General features: G+C 40.8%; 1 protein-coding gene across 1 annotated transcript in view; it reads left to right on the plus strand.

The window, feature by feature from the left end:
• cntn2 (contactin 2) overlaps positions 1-12,369 on the plus strand; it is a 77,341-nt gene extending 64,972 nt beyond the window's left edge. The window contains exons 19-23 of the mRNA XM_030729641.1: positions 1,156-1,271; positions 1,853-2,039; positions 3,018-3,130; positions 3,938-4,106; positions 9,117-12,369. Of these exons, the coding sequence (XP_030585501.1) occupies positions 1,156-1,271; positions 1,853-2,039; positions 3,018-3,130; positions 3,938-4,106; positions 9,117-9,226 (695 nt within the window). The 3' untranslated portion in view covers positions 9,227-12,369. The remainder of the gene's footprint in view (positions 1-1,155; positions 1,272-1,852; positions 2,040-3,017; positions 3,131-3,937; positions 4,107-9,116) is intronic.
• The last annotated feature ends 3,915 nt before the right edge of the window (positions 12,370-16,284 follow it).

Genomic DNA, 16,284 nt, shown 5'->3' on the forward strand with positions numbered 1-16,284 from the left:
ATATTAACCCTTCTGCCGTCAGATTGCTGTAAGTATATGGATTTTCAGGCCAGGGCACAATTTGATAGCAGAAGTGTTAAAAGATGTTCCACTCTTGTTGTTTCATTTTTTATTTTTTTGCCTTTTATGTAAACATGGCACGTCAGCAGAAGCAAAGCTTTTTTTGGCCTAGTAATAAAATAACAGTCCTAATTTCCATATTGGGTTGGAAGGACATATTTTTATTTTCCTGCATGTATTGATAAACATGTCAGTTACTATCAACAGTGTCATTCAAATCTTGAATTCCTGGAGAAAGAAACAGAAAAATCACTGCTTGGTTATTTGAAGTCCACAATGCCCTGTGGTTTTTATATATATATATATATATATATAAAACAAAACATGAATTTGCAAAGAAGTAAATGGATAATATGCTAAAAACCTTCATCATTTTTTTTTCCATGGCATACATAAAAGCTAACATGTTATGGAGTTGGTCATAAAGGAATGTCCAGTTAGAGTTCTATTCGTTTCAATTCCATTTTATTTATATAGCACCAAATCACAGCAAATAGTTGCCTCAAGGCACTTTATATTGTAAGGTAAAGACCATTCTTACATAATAATGCTAATCACAGCAATTGGCACTATCATCAGTGGTTTATATTTATTATAAGCATTTCTTTTTCCTGGTTCTTACTTAGCCATTTGCTTTTGAATTGATATGGTGAATAAAGTCACTGAGGCTCATATGCACTCCATTTAAAGTAAATATCAAGTCTCTTGTTTTCATTTAGGTGACTGTAACTTATAACTCATGAAAATCATATATCCAGTATCTGAGATTATTAGATTTCATAAGACCAGTCAGAAAAATTAGAAAATGATTTATAACACAGAAATTAAAATAGATTACCTTGTTAACAGCCTTCAGCTTCTCTGTATTCTTGGATTGGGTGTTTCTCATCCTCCTCTTGACATGGGGTTCAGGCCTCATGCACTGGCTGACTAATCAAGCACAGTAATAACGTGGTCAGTAAGCAATTCTAATTTTTTCAGATGCACTAGCAAAATGGACATGGCTGTCATTATGTACCTGTAACATATCATAAGACAGTGGAGATAGTTTGTTGCACATTCTTAACCTCTTCATCTCTGACTGACTCCTGAAAGAGCCAACTGTGGGACCTTCAAGCATCAATGCCACGGCGCTGTCCGCCTTTGAGATTCAGGTTTCATGGGAGCCTGTCCACCAGCTCAGTGCCAATGGCATTCTGAGAGGATATGAGGTGATGAGCTGCATGAGTTCACAAATGTTTGCAAAACAGCATAGTCTGTAAAAATAAAATATATGTTGACAGTATCAAAAACATAGTAAAGTCACAAAAACTTGTCTCACAGGTGATTTTGTAATGTATGTATGGAGGACCAACAAATAATTATATGCCAAATATAAAGATGCAGAAAAATACCAAAAGAAATAAACATTTCACTATTTGCAGCTAAATTAACTTACATTTGATGGCACACATATTTAATTTACTGCTAATTACAGTAACAACAGTCCAACCTGACACACTACATACACACTCATAATATGTGTCCTCATTAAAAAGTAAATATTTCTGCTTGACGGCCTGTTTTTAAAGTGGATTATCTAAGTGGCTCAGTTATTGAGTAATCTCCTGCAGTAGGCAGCCATTTCTGTTTTGTCCCTCGTATCAGAAATGTATCATGAGATTTGAAACTACAGACACAGAAAACTGTTGGAACATAAATAAGGAGAAAATACAAAGAGAAAATAATAAATATATAAGTTCACATACAGTGTTTCAGATCTGTACGCTTGTTTCGGACATCATGTTATTAGATCCGGTACTGGCGACAACATGAACGAGAAGCAGCAGCGGACCGAGTAAGGACAGCAGGGATGGAACCAACAGCCAGGGTGTCTGGACTTCGACCCAGCACTCGATACCACGTTGCTGTTCTGGCATACAACAGTGCCGGCACAGGACCACCCTCACCACGCACCACCATCACCACCAGGAAACCACGTATGGCTACACACTTACACACAGTCTGCCCCTTATTAAACAGACACATCAGATAATCAGTTGAGAGTTGCTCTTCATCAAAAATGACTTTCTCACTTGGCTGGAAGTAGTAGGATTGTGGCCTGATATGTGAAAACATTTATTTTTTGTACTTCAGTTATAATATGTAATCTTTTACATTCTTTAGATTAAATGAATTATTTTAATCCCTTTTTTTTGTTTGTTTTAATGTTGGTGATTATGGCTTATAGGTCATGAAAATCAAAAATCTAGTATATCAGATTAATAGAATATTTCCAAAGATCAATCAGAAAAGGATTTCCAATACAGAAGTGTCCAAATTCAGAAAAATATGTTCATTTATACACTCAGTACTGGGATAGGTCTCCTTTACCATGAATTCATGCAGCAGTGTGGCATCGCATGGAGGCGATCAGGTTATGGTGCTGCTGAGGCGTTACTGAAGACCAGAGTGCTCTTGATAACACCCTATAGATTTTCTATGGGTTTCAGGTCAGGTGAGTTGGCTGGCCAATAAGGCATAGTAATAACATGATAAGCGAACCATTCTACATGAGGTTTTTTGAGATGCACTAATAATTTGTTATACTCACTGAGTCAAGTTAGAAGGTTGGCAAGCGAGCAATACAGACTGCCTGAAGTGAGAGCAAACACCTTTGAAGCTTTAGTTGAGCACTCAAAACACTATATATATATATATATATATATATATATATATATATACATATATATATATATATATATATGTATATATATGTATATATGTATATCTGCATTGAGAGGAGTAAGAATGACATTCCTGCTGGGAGAATTGCGCCAAAGTGATCAAGAAAAACTGTAATTGCAGTACTGCATTTCAAAATGACTATTGTTATTCAGTGTGCATGATTTCCACTTAAATGTATCGTCTGTTATCAGTTTTAACTGATTCTTTTAAAATGTGTTTTTTCTTCTCAGCTCCCAATCGTCCTCCAGGCAATGTGTCATGGAAGACTCATGGCTCGTGGGTAACGGTGAGGTGGGACCATGTGATGGCTATGCACAATGAATCAGCTGTGCTTGGCTACAAAGTAAGTACTAAATTTAAGTAAGATAAGATAACATGAGATGTATGTTATTTAACCCAAATTTGTGAAATTCATTTGCTCTAGTAGAAAAAAATAAGTTAAGCACAACAAACATTTAACAAATAGCTTAAATAGCTCAAATGTATTTAGCTGAATAAAGTATATTCTGACAAAACAAATATCTTTAAAAAATCCTTAATCTAGCTTACACTTACAAAAATTAGGACTTGAGACTTAAAAGACAGCTCTGAGACTTCAATTTGGAAGAGTAAATAATAATAATAATAAAAAGTAGAAGAATTACCAGGCAAGCCTTGGATAACAGCTTCCCTCAGCTGTTAGCTTTGTGATTGGTACTTAGCTTTGACAATATGAGAATCACTATTAACACTGGGGGGTAAATAGTTTAGATGTTTTAATATTTTAATATCCACCATTTAGTGATTTTGAAGATTTTCATGTCTGCTTATGAGGGCATGAACCTGACTTGGATTAAGTGCCTTCTTTTTGATTAAGTACTGCTCCTGGCTGATGTTTTGCTTGATAAGGTGCATCATGAAACAGATAATCTCTTTCTGTAGTTATGTAAGTTAATAAAAAGGCTGTAAAACAAACTCAAAGATCATGTTTATAAGCCCTGTATCAGGTTATAGATGAGAAAAACATAATTATGCAAAGATAAATGCCATACTGGCAGATCAAGCTGAATTTATTAAAGAAATAGATTATTGAATACGGTAAACACTATAAAAAGACATTTTATGTTTTGATGTTGCACTTTGTTCTGAATCTTTAGTGTTCTGTTGCCAGGTTCTGTACAAACATGAAGACCAGGCAGCTTTGAAGTTTCTGGACAAGGGAAAGACATCACTGAGCCTGCCACTTCCGAAGGACAACGGTTACATTGTGTTGGAGATTTGGTCATGGGGCGAGGGTGGGGACGGGCCGGCACATGAGATTATTGTGTCCCGGGATTCAGGTGAAAAATTTGGAAACACAAATCAGATATTTCTGTTTCACAGAGGTGTTTTTGAAAAACATGACAATAGTTAAATAAATGTGAAAATAATGAAAGGACAAACCATTTTACCAGCTGGCAGGGTTAAATTAAGTCAGCTTTGTTTTAAATGAATTACAGCTGTACTGACCTCAGTTCCATGATAAAACACCCCTACTGTTCTACATGGAAATGTTTCACTCTGGCACTAGGCCAAACAATATTTGTATGCTTAACAGCTGATGTGCTAGTATCATTCAGTGGTGCTTGAATGTTTGTGGAAATCTCTGTAAGTCTGCAAATATATTACCTAATTTTTGTTTTATTTTTGTATGATAATGACTTTATGACTGAATAATACAGTAACTAATGTACAGTTAGAGCTATAACTTGTTGTACAAAAATAATTTTTGAAGTTTTGCCTGTGGCCAGAACATCCTATTTCTTTGCCTTGAGAAACTCTTGGGTTGCTTTTGCATTTGTACTGTGACGTACTATCTGATCAGTTTTACAGTATCTGGCTGAATTTGACAAAAATGGCCTCATCACTTGCACTGACATTGGGCCTCATATTTAAAATTGCAGTGGTAAGATATAAAATATAAATTCAAAACTTTGAATCCGCTTGAGATATGTCTGTCATGAAATTTAAAAAAAGTGTACAGGCTTCTCCTGCCCATAAAATTGGCAGTCAATTGTCCAGTTCATTTTGAGCCTGTTAAAATTGGGGAATATATATAAAAATGGCTGTAATTCCTAAACAGTTGATGCACAACCCTTTCAATTGAAACTGAAAGTCTGGGCTTCAATCATGTGTCGACTGTTTGACTTAAAATCCACTGTGATGTTGAGTAGAGACAAAACTACAAAAATTGCCTTTGTCCATTAAATTATAACTATAGGTTGTGGAGTGGAATTCTTGTCATTTATATAGAGCTTTCCTAGAGTTAGGACCACTGAAAACCCTTTACAGAAACCATATTCACCTTTTTGCACATATAGTTCTACAATACGTTCATGCACTATTTTACACACGTAAGCCATTAATAATAAATAGCTATAGAAGGTGAAGAAAAGCAACCCCTGTTTAGAGACGGAAATCTATCCAAGGTCATGTTATCTCAGAGATAGGAGACAGGAACAATAGAACATTTATAATGTTAATCATAAACATGTCAACAATATCTGCATCAGGTAGTGGATAGGGAGAATTTTACTGCACCTGGTTATAAAGGGAGGATGAGAAGGAACAGCTTTATTTATTTTTTTTTTATTTTAATTGTGTGCGTACGTGTGTGCATGTGTGTGCCTGTGTGTGTGTGTTTGCTTGTTTGTTACTATGAAAATAATATTAGAGGACATTTTCTGTTGTAGCACTTTTATGTTATCACTTCAGTAAGAACATTTTTTTAACCTTTCATAGCTGTAATTTTAACTATGGTTACTGTTCATATAACTATCCATCCCTCCATTTTCTTCTGCTTATTTGGGACCGGGTTACGGAGCCAGCAGCCTTAGCAAAGAAGCTGTCTCCCCAGTCAAATCCTCCAGCTTATCCGGGGGGGGACCCCGAGGCATTCACAGGCCAGCCGAGAGATGTAATCTCTCCAGCATGTCCTGGGTCTGCCCCCAGGGCTCCTCCCGGTAGGACATGCCTGGAACACCTCACCCAACAGGCAACCATGAGGCATCCTAGTCAACCACCTCAACTGGCTCCTTTTGATTTGGAGGAGCAGCACCTGTACTCTGAGCCCCTCTCAGATGACTGCACTCCTCACCCTATCTCTAAGGGAGAGGCCAGCCACCCTTCAAAGGAAGCTCATTTGTGTTGCTTGTATTCGTGATCTCGTTATTTCGGTCACTACCCAAAGCTCGTGACCATAGGTACATAGATCAACCGGTAAAGAGACAGCTTCACTTTCACACTAAGCTCTCTCTTCATCACAACAGACCGGTGCAGCGTCCGCATCACTGCAGACGCAGCTCCAAACCATCTGTCGATCTCCTGCTCAACTTGTCCCTGTGCCAGAGTGAGTACTCCACCGTTTCCTGGCTGAGGACCGTGGCCTTAGACTTAGGTACCGTTTACACGAGACCGTTTTCATTTTGAAACGGCGTCGTTTTGCTGCGTTTCGGCCTTGCGTTTACACGACAACGGAGTGAAAACGATGTGTTTCGGAAACGGGGTCCAGAGTGGAGCGTTTCAGAAACGCACCGGCTTGCGTTCTCGTGTAAACCCTTGAAACCGGGGTGATTTGAAAACGCTCGACTCGCACATGCGCACTATGGTTGCAACGGCCACAGTTTTTCGCGCACGCGCAAACTGATAAACAGCACTCGTGGATTCACGAGTGCTTCTTATGCTTTTCTTGTGTTTTTACCGTTTTGTAATTCAGCGTTGTGTGCACCAGCGATCCAACCTCATCGTCAGTCCACACAAAACCTCTCACATTGGCCGTTTTGTAAGTAAAGAACAATTTGCCGCACTACCTACTGTGTCACTCCACGCTTGCGCGTCTTGCATAAACAAACTTTGCAAAGAGAAAACCAACGCCAACTTGTGGCCTGGCATGGGAACTACATCGTTTTCATCATTTCACATGTCATCGTGTAAACGCAGATCGTTTCTGAAACGCTGTCGTGTAAACGAAAGGCTGAAACGCATCAAAACAACACCGTTTCCAGTGAAAACGGCTTCGTGTAAACGGGGCCTTAGAGGTGCTAATTCTCATGCCAGCCCGCTTCACACTCGGCTGTGAACCATTCCATTGTGAGCTGGAGGCCACCACTTGATGGAGCCAACAGGATGTCATCATTCACAAAAAGCAGGAATGAGATTTTGAGGCCACCAAGGCAGAAGCCTTCTGCCACTTGGCTACGCCTAGAAATTCTGTCCATAAAAATTATGAACAGAATCGGTAACACAGGGCAGCCCTGGTGATGTCCAAGACCCACAGGAAACCAGTCTGACTTATGGCTGGCAATACAGACCAAGTTCTTGCTATGGTTGTACAGGGGCTGATTGGCCCACAACAGTGGGGCCAGACACTCAATACTCCTGCAGCACCCCCACATGATACCTTGAGGGATGCAGTCAAATGCCATTTCTGAGTCCACAAAACACATGTAGACTGGAAGTGCAAACTCCCACACACACTGGAATATCCTTGAGAGAATAAAGAGCTGGTCCAGTGTTCCACAATCAGGATGAAAACTGCATTGTACCTCTTGAATGTGAGGTTCAATTAACAAACAGAGCCTCCTTTCCAGCGCTCTGGCATAGACCTTAGTGGGGAGGCTGAGGAGTGCGATCCCCCAATAGTTGGAACACACCCTCCAGTCCCCCAGGTGGCCTGCCACCAAGGACTTGTCAGGCGTGTCAGTGGGATTTAGGAGGTCCTCAAAGTATTCCTTCCACCACCCAACTACAGCCTCAGTTGAAGTCAGCAACGCCCCACCCATAGTATAACTCGTGTGAGTAGAGCAACACTTTCCTCTCATGAGTCGCCTGATGGTTTGCTAGAATCACTTCGAGGCCATCCGAAAGTCTTTTTCCATGGCCTTACTGAACTCCTCTCACGTCCAAGTTTTTGTCTCAGCGACTGTCCAGGCTGCTTCCGCTTGGTCTGCCGGTAACCATCAGCTGCCTCCAGAGTCCCACAGGCTAACCAAGCCCAGTAGCACTCCTTCTTCTGCTTGATGGCATCCTTCACCTCCAGTGACCACTATCTGGTTTGAGGATTACCGCCACGACAGGCTCCAACCTCCTTGCAGCCACAGCTCTGAGCACAGATGGTCCAGAACATGGTCCATTTGGATTGAATGTCCTCAGCCTCCCTTGGAATGCTATCAAAGTTCTGCTGGAGGTTGGAGTTGAGGATCTCGCAAACTGGGGCCTGCCATGCATTCCCAGCACAACCTCACCATATGTTTAGGCACACCTGGTCTGTCCAGCATTCTCCTCCTCCACCTTATCCAACTCACCACCAGGTGGTGATCAGTTGACAGCTCGGCTCCTCTCTTCATCCAAGTGTCCAGAATATACGGCCGCAGATCTGGTGAGACAATTACAAAATCAATCATCAACCTGTGACCTAGGGTGTCCTGGTGCCACATACACTTATAGACATCCCTTTGTTCGAACATGCTGTTCATTATGGACAAACTGTGGTTTGCACAGAAGTCCAATAACAACACACCACTTGGAATCAGATCAGGCAGACTGTTCCTCCCAATATCACCCCTCCAGGTCTCACTGTCATTGCACACATGAGCAAGTCTCTCAGTAGGGCAATGGAGTCACCAGATGGAGCACCCTCAAGCACCCCACCCAGGTGCAAACAACAGTCGGGACTCGTTCACCAGCCTGAAGGCCTCTCGTCCACCGGTGAAAACGCCAACATACAGGCAGCAAGCCGAGGGGATACAAAAATACCCACCCCAGCTTACCTCCTCTCACCGAGAGCAACTCCAGACTGGAACAGAGTCCAGGCCATGCGTTGAGGTGAGCCAGACTATATCTAGCCGGTATCTCTCAACCTCACGCACTAGCTCAGGCTCCTTCCCCAGCAGAGAGGTGACGTTCCATGTCCCAGTAACCAGTCTCAGTAACAGGCGATCGGTCTGCCAGGTCCTCCGCCTTTGGCCATTGCCTGACACATATTGCACCCAACCCCTATGGTGCCTCCTGCAAGTGGTGGATCTACAGGAGGGAGGGCCCATGCCGCATCTTTGGACACCGTGGCCAGGTATCACGGGCTAATGCCCGGCCACCACACGCTGTTCCTTGAGCTTCCTCCCCAGGCCTGGCTACAGGGTGGGGCCGGCAGGGTAAACAGTTCCCTTGTTGTATTTTCCATAAGGAGTCATTGGAATTCATCTTCTCATCTCATATAAATAAAGAAGTCAATACTGTCTTAACATATACAAGAATTGTAAACTGTTACATTTTAAAACAAACTGTTAAGTTGTTCGAAACTGTCTGTCTTGTAGGGACTGGCATGATGGTACAGAAGGATGGCTCCGCCACACTGTCCCGTCCCCCTGTCCACCTCCTCTGTGGCTTGGCTCTGCTCACTTTTGCGTTGATGTCAGTCCTGTGATCTCAGCCAGTCTGGACTTTTTATTGTCAGTGGCTTGAAACTAATGTTCTCCTGTAAGGATGGGTGGGTGTTGTGCAGGGATGGGAGAGATGGGAATTTAGTTTTCATTTTTTATAGTAAGGAACTTTTTAAAAAATATCTGAATGAAATGTTTAAGGCAGTATTGTATTTGTGCACTGCTGTCAGTATAGACCATGCCTTATTGGGACATCTGTGACTGACATGTCACATAAGCGCGTCCTGGAAACTGTAGCTGGCAAGACTTCAGGTGTATAGTACTCATAGAATCAGCAGTGTATGTAACCTGTCTACATACAGTGCAGCCATACATGTGATGGAGGTTTGTCTGTTCACACTGAGGGCAGCTTGCCTCTTTTGAGCAGTTGTGTCGTAAGAGCTGTAACGGCATTAATATCATGCATTCACTTGGGATTCACAAATCTCTTCTAACTGCAATTGTGATAAAAATTAAAAAGAGACTGATACCTAAATTTAATTTCTAAAGTCAAAAGCAGCTCTTCTAAAGACTAGGAAGACTAAAACTGCCACATACGGATAACAAAAGACAGAATTCAGGTTTAAACCTTTAATATACTTCTACCACAAAGTAAAGTTCACATATCCAAAATATGACCTGATGCTTTTGTTGCTTACAGTGTGAACACACAATAAAAAGGCCTTCCTTGAGGTTATGAAGAATTGCTTTGCTAGTGTCTCTGTGATTGTGTGTGTTTCTTTTCCTCAGCTGTAAATATAGCAAGCTACAGAACTATGTCACTGGTCCAGATGATTGTTAACATTTTTATGTTTTGTTTAATTTCAGGGAAGCAAACTTTGATTGTATTTAATTCTTTGTTGATTTTATTTTTCTTTTTTTGTGCCTACTTATGTGAATAATTCTGTCAGCGTTGGGAAAATGTATGTTTAAAGTTTTTGGTTTTACTGCAGCTGCTTTTATGCTGATAGGCTGAGAAAAGAAGTCCTTGGCAGCAGGGGTGAATGACCAGAACAACACAAAAGCGCTGATCACCAAAGTTATCAAAGTGCAGTTTACAGTTCAGTTATATATTGTCTTCATTGTAATCCTGTCAGTCTATCAGCTCTTGTGTAACAAATCTGGCTCACCACACTTTACAGGAAGGATGTGACCTCTGTAATTCTTACAGTACATCAAGTGCTTAAAATGTGTGTCTTTGTTGATGTCTATTTATTTATTTATTGTTCTTGATGTACTCAGAACTGTTTTCTATCAGCAGGTTTATTTTTGATAGTCTGAAGGGTAGCTGATGCTTTGAGTTTAAATTACTGTCGAAGAGATAGGAGTGACATGGTTTTGGTTTTCTTTAACTACCCACGAAACATCCCAGTACTTTAAATTTGGTTTTTACTCTGCTGTTTTGTTTTTATTTTACATCTGTGACAAAACTCACTCTCAATGCCTGCAGCACTTAATGTGTTGTTCATAATTTATACAGACTGTTCTTAAGTCAGTAAGAGGCAGTCGTGGTGGTGGCGCACATGCGTATTAAGGTTGCGACTTCTATACCCATACCGGCAACTTGTGGCCTGGCAATGGGAACTGCACAGTCTTGCGATTCTGTGTGAACGGGAATAGTTTTTAAAACGTTTCCATCTTTTTTTCCACCTTTCTTTCCATTTTTCAAAAACAGAAAAAGTCACAGTTTCCACTCGATCATTCTTGTGTAAATGGGGCCTTAGTATAAACAAAGAATTCAACTACAGCCTCATGCCTCTACAAAAATACATTTTAGCCACTCAAACATGATTTGTCAGTATTATTTAGAATTAGCAAACTACAAATGTACAGTTTATAGTCCAAGTAAAATAAAAATGTTTACAGTATAAATTGGAAAGGTTACAGTGCCAAAAAATTAGGCCAAGGGAAAGCTCAGTGGTTAATTAAATGCAGTCCAACTTTTCATACTATACTATGAAAAGCTTATTGTCGTGACTCGTGAGTATAATAATAAACCCTGGTCAAAGTTATAGGACAGTCATTCTTAAAATAGTGCACTGATTAGGAATCAAAGAGAAATCCTCTGTATAAAAATCCAGTGTTCTGCAGACCCATCCATCCAACATTTCTAAATCTGTGTCGCTGGAATTCCTCCTTTGGTCACATCAAAATGACTACAGCCTCTAGAGGAAAATGTACCTCATATTTAAGCATAAGCGGTATAGCTTTACAATAATTCTGTGCATAACACCCATGTCATCACACATTGTCACTGACTCAAATTAGCCAAATTAACAGTTCCTTTTACATTGTTTGGTTTATTTTGTTGTATTTCAATGTGTGAATGGTCTGGACAACCAAAACACTTGGTCGTACTTTGGTATTTGTTTTACTTTTCAGATGGTTGTATGATAAACCAGTTGATTCTATGATGATATGCTTCATTTGACAAGGAAAATGTAACATTTTAAACATTTTATCCTCTTATTTTACATCCAAATGGGATTCATCATTTAACTTATGTTAAGCTGGGTGTGGTGAACATATATATGGTAAATCTAAGAAAATATAATTTTCTGTCTGTATGTAGATAGCTGTAGCTAGGTATTATCATTAGTGCTCATGTGTTCATTGAAAAATTAAGTTTAAATTCAGGTAAGACTAGACCAATTGTGAACATACTGTTATTTTGAGCCAACAAATATCAAAAAAATGAATTTGTGATGTCAGTATTATTTCAAGCCTGAATTCGAACATCTGTCACTGTCTTACATTCAGCTATATCAAGCATCATGCCACTGCTTTATCTCTGCACCAATGGAAATGCTTTTAGACCCATTTTAATGATGTCCTTGTTTGTGTTCTTGTGCTTTCCTGTGTATGCTTTTTTTTTGTTCCAATACTTTCAGTGTTCATTGCTGAGCCCTAAAATCATAACCCCATATCTAGGTATCCAGTCACGAAATGAAAGTGGCTGACCATTTAGGTTTACTGATGGACTGACTTTTTGCATTACTTTCTTACAGTGGCAGTTCAAATGGCTGAGCTGAAGTGTGCTGGACAATGTTGCCTTTGAGCTTTTTCAAAATTGTGATTGAGAGGAAATGTGAGTGGAGAGTGGAGGTTACATGTATATATGAATTTAAATAAACACACTGGGATTGTATTTCGATAATATGTGCACTTATTGCATTTCCAGTTCTGGCTGAATAATAAGGAATTTTGAGGTGTCACACCCAAACTGTTAGGTAAACCATAGATCATAGGAGTTCAGTGCTTTGACAAGTTAAAAAAAAAATCAAGGGATGTGGCCACCCTGCCTGGGACCGGGTTAAAATGGCCCCAACTGTGGAACCAGGCCCAGTTGCTCATGGGAGAGCACTTAAGAGGGCAGCTACATTATAAATAATGTAGCTCTTAATAAAAACAACAACAAAAACTTTACATCCATCGATCCAGTCTCTTCAGCTTATCCTTTACAGGGTCGCTAGGGGCTGGAGTCTATCCCTGTCACAAGGCGAGAAGCACGGTACATCCTGTACAGGTCGCCAGCCTGTCGCAGGGCTAGCACAGAGAGACAACCATTAACACTCACATTTGCACCTATGGGAAACTTAGAATCACCAATTAACCTAACCCCACTAACTGCATGTCTTTGGCATGTGGGAATAAATTGGAGTACTAGGAGAAATCCCACGCAGACATGGGGCGAACATGCAAACTCGACATAGAGAGGCCTGGCCAAGGTGGATTTGCACCCAGGCCTTCTTGCTGTGAGGCAACAGTGCTAACCACATCAATAAAATATAAGTTAACATACACATACACACAGTTAATAACTGGAAGGATTTGAGTCTGTTTTTGAATGTAGACACAGTTGTAATTGATGTTAGGTCATTGGGCAGTTTGTTCCAAAGAACCAGACAACAGTAACTGAAAGCACCCTCTGCACATTTAGATCTAGTTCTGAGAACAGATGTTATCTGCAGCCTAAAGCAAATAATGTGTCAACAAAAAGGTTTTCACTCTCTTTTTGAATTATAAAATTTACTCTAATGGATTACACAGCAGTGGGGAATAAGTTTTATTACAGTAGAAGTCTTTCTGAAAATGCAGTTACTAAGTTCAAGGATATAATTCCTCCACTATTGTGGTCTTCGGTGCCATGTGCCAACACAGTGCAGAGCAGCTACCTAAACTCACCTCCCAGTGAGGTAAGATTATCTCGTCAATAGTTTTGCATCCTCGCTGCATAGAACTCTGGATAATGTGGCTCCTCTGAAAAAGAAAGCTTCAAATCAGAAGTGTCTGACTCTGTGGTATAACTCACAAATGTGCAACTTACTGTAAAGCAGATAACCCATAACCTGGAGAGAAAGTTGTGTCTCATTTAGAAGATCTTCATTTAGCCTGGAAAAATATAGCTCTATAAAATTTTTTGGTGTAAAGCTAGAACATCTTACTATTCATTAGTGATTGAAGAAAATAAGAACAACCCCAGGTCTCTTTTCAGCACTGTGGCCAGGCTGACAAAGAGTCAGAGCTCTGTTAATCTGAGTATTCCTGTAAGCTTAACTTTTAACCATTAAACCAAAAAAATTACAAATTATATCTCACAGACATATCATTACATACAGCTACTTTCAGTACTACTAATATTTAGACTCTTTCTCTCCAGTTTACTTAACTTTACATCCTCCGAGCCATCAACATGTCTTAGACCCGATTCCTACGAGACTACTCAAAGAAGTCCTTCCATTAATTAATGTTTGATCTTAAATATGATAAGTGTGCAGCAAGCAGAGGTCTCTGCTACACAGTCAGTGAGTGAAGGCTGAAATCTAGAGATGTCCATTAGGTGGAAAAAGGCTGTCTTGATGACAGATTTGATATGAGTCTGGAATGATGGGGGTTTGGTACTGAGACAGAGTTGTGTGTCATCAGCATAGGAATGGAAGCAGAGACCATGGTGTTGGATGATCTGACCAAGAGAGAGCATGTAGATGATGAAGCACAAAACCAAGCACACCTTGAGACACACCATGGTTAATTGGAGCAGAGGTGGAGCGGGAGCCTCCCACAGTAGCAAACTGTGTTCAGTTGGAGAAGTAAGACTGAAACCAGGAGAGGACAGTACCAGTGAGACAGAGATAGCTGGACACACATGAAAGAAAGATGGTATGAGAAATGGTGTGAAAGGCAGCAGAAAGGTACAGGAGGCTGAGGTTGCTGATGTGGCCAGTCAACAGCAATAAGAAGGTCATTTTGATAGCAGTCTTGGTGCTGAGACGTGCTTTGAAGCCATATTGTAAAGGTTCATAGAGGTCATGGTTAGACATATGCTGCTGGAGTTGGGTGGCCACTGCTCTTTCCAAGATTTTACTGAGGAAAGGAAGGTCGGAGATAGGCTGGTAAGTCATCATGGGACAAGAAATGGCTTCTTGAGAATTGGAGTCACTGAAGAAGTTTTGAAGCTAGACGATACCACTCCTGACTCCAGAGAAGAGTTAATGATGTCAGCTACAAGGGGCACATAGCAGGTACACATATCTTGACCAACGTTGTCTGCATGGGGTCCATGGGGTGCAGATGGAGGCTTTAGCCTGCAAGATCCACTTTGTAACCTGGGAAGAATTTACAGAGGACAAGGAGCACTGAGGTAGGTGTGGAGCAGGGGGGATTAAAATTCTGCAGCAGATGTACAAGTCCATGAATTTGAGGCAGAGGTCGTGGACACTTGAATGATGACGTGAATCAGTGGTGATGGTGGAGAGCAGCAATCTGGGATGTCTTTGCTGTTGGTGAAGGAGTAATAGTGAGGCCTGCCAAAGAGCAGCTTTATAGGACTTTACATGGTCTTTATAAGCCTGTAGGTGGAGTGTGAGGCCAGAGCTTTTGTAGAGCCTCTCAAGTCAAGTCTGTAGAACCCTGAGTTCCATCGTAAACCATCAGGCAGAGCATATGAAAGAGAAAGTCTGGGTTTGGAGGGAGGCAAGGGAGTAAAAGCTACTGGATAGGGCGGCGTTATAGTGGTCATCAAGCCCATCAATCATATGATATTGGGGGGGGGGGTCTGAAGCCAAATTGGTTGCTGTCAGGTTGTTCAGGGCAGATGCACTAATAGTCTTGATGTTCCTGTATGTAACGGTACATTTGGTACACAGCCTAGGCAGAGGAACAGGAACAGAAAAACAGAAAGCAAAGTGGTCAGAGACAGCAAGGTCCAGGCAGATTGGAAGGAGTTATGCCTTTAGAGCCAACCAGATCCAGTGTGTGGCCTCTGATGTGAGTAGGACCTTTATTGTGCCGCGTGAAATTAAAGCAGTCCAACAGAGACAGGTATTCGCTAGTGAACAAACAGCTATTGGAGTCAACATGAATATTGAAGTCACCAAGTAGGAGTGTGGATGGAGATATGGAGCAGATAGAGAGCAGAAGCTCAGAGAGGTCAGACATGAAGCCAGTAGAGACTTTAGTGGGGTGGTAGATAAAGACAAGCTGGAGCTGTGAAAGGTAGCCAGAGATTAATAACAACTAATCATTAAATGCAGAGTGGTGTATAAACACATAGAAAGTGAAAAGAGTTTAGATGATCCAACCCTAAGTCTGAACCTGATTAAAAATTAAAGTTTTAAGCCTAGTCCTAAAAATAGAGAGGGTGTCTACCTCCCAAATCCAAATTGGGATCTGGTTTAACAGAAGAGGGGCCTGAAAGCTGAAGGCTCTGCCTCCCATTCTACTCTTAAATATCCTAGGAACCACAAGTAAGCCAGCAGTCTGAGAGTGAAATGCTCTGTTGGGGTGATATGGTACTATGAGGTCTTTAAGATTAGACGGGGTCTGATTATTCAAGACCTTGTATGTGAGCAGAAGGATTTCAAATTCAATTCTGTATTTAACAGGGAATCAGTGAAGACAAGTCAATATAACAGCCTGTAAGAACACAATTGTAGTATTTGGAATTTGGCTCCCAGACAGCCTTGGATGGCTGGCTCTCTAAATCGTCTCCTGGAGATGTTATGTAAACAGATGCTCTTCGCCCTCGCCCCGTGTTGTGACCTGTATGAACTGGTATCCTGGC

Source organism: Archocentrus centrarchus, chromosome 5 (assembly GCF_007364275.1).
Source record: "Archocentrus centrarchus isolate MPI-CPG fArcCen1 chromosome 5, fArcCen1, whole genome shotgun sequence".
Taxonomy (NCBI): domain Eukaryota; kingdom Metazoa; phylum Chordata; class Actinopteri; order Cichliformes; family Cichlidae; genus Archocentrus; species Archocentrus centrarchus.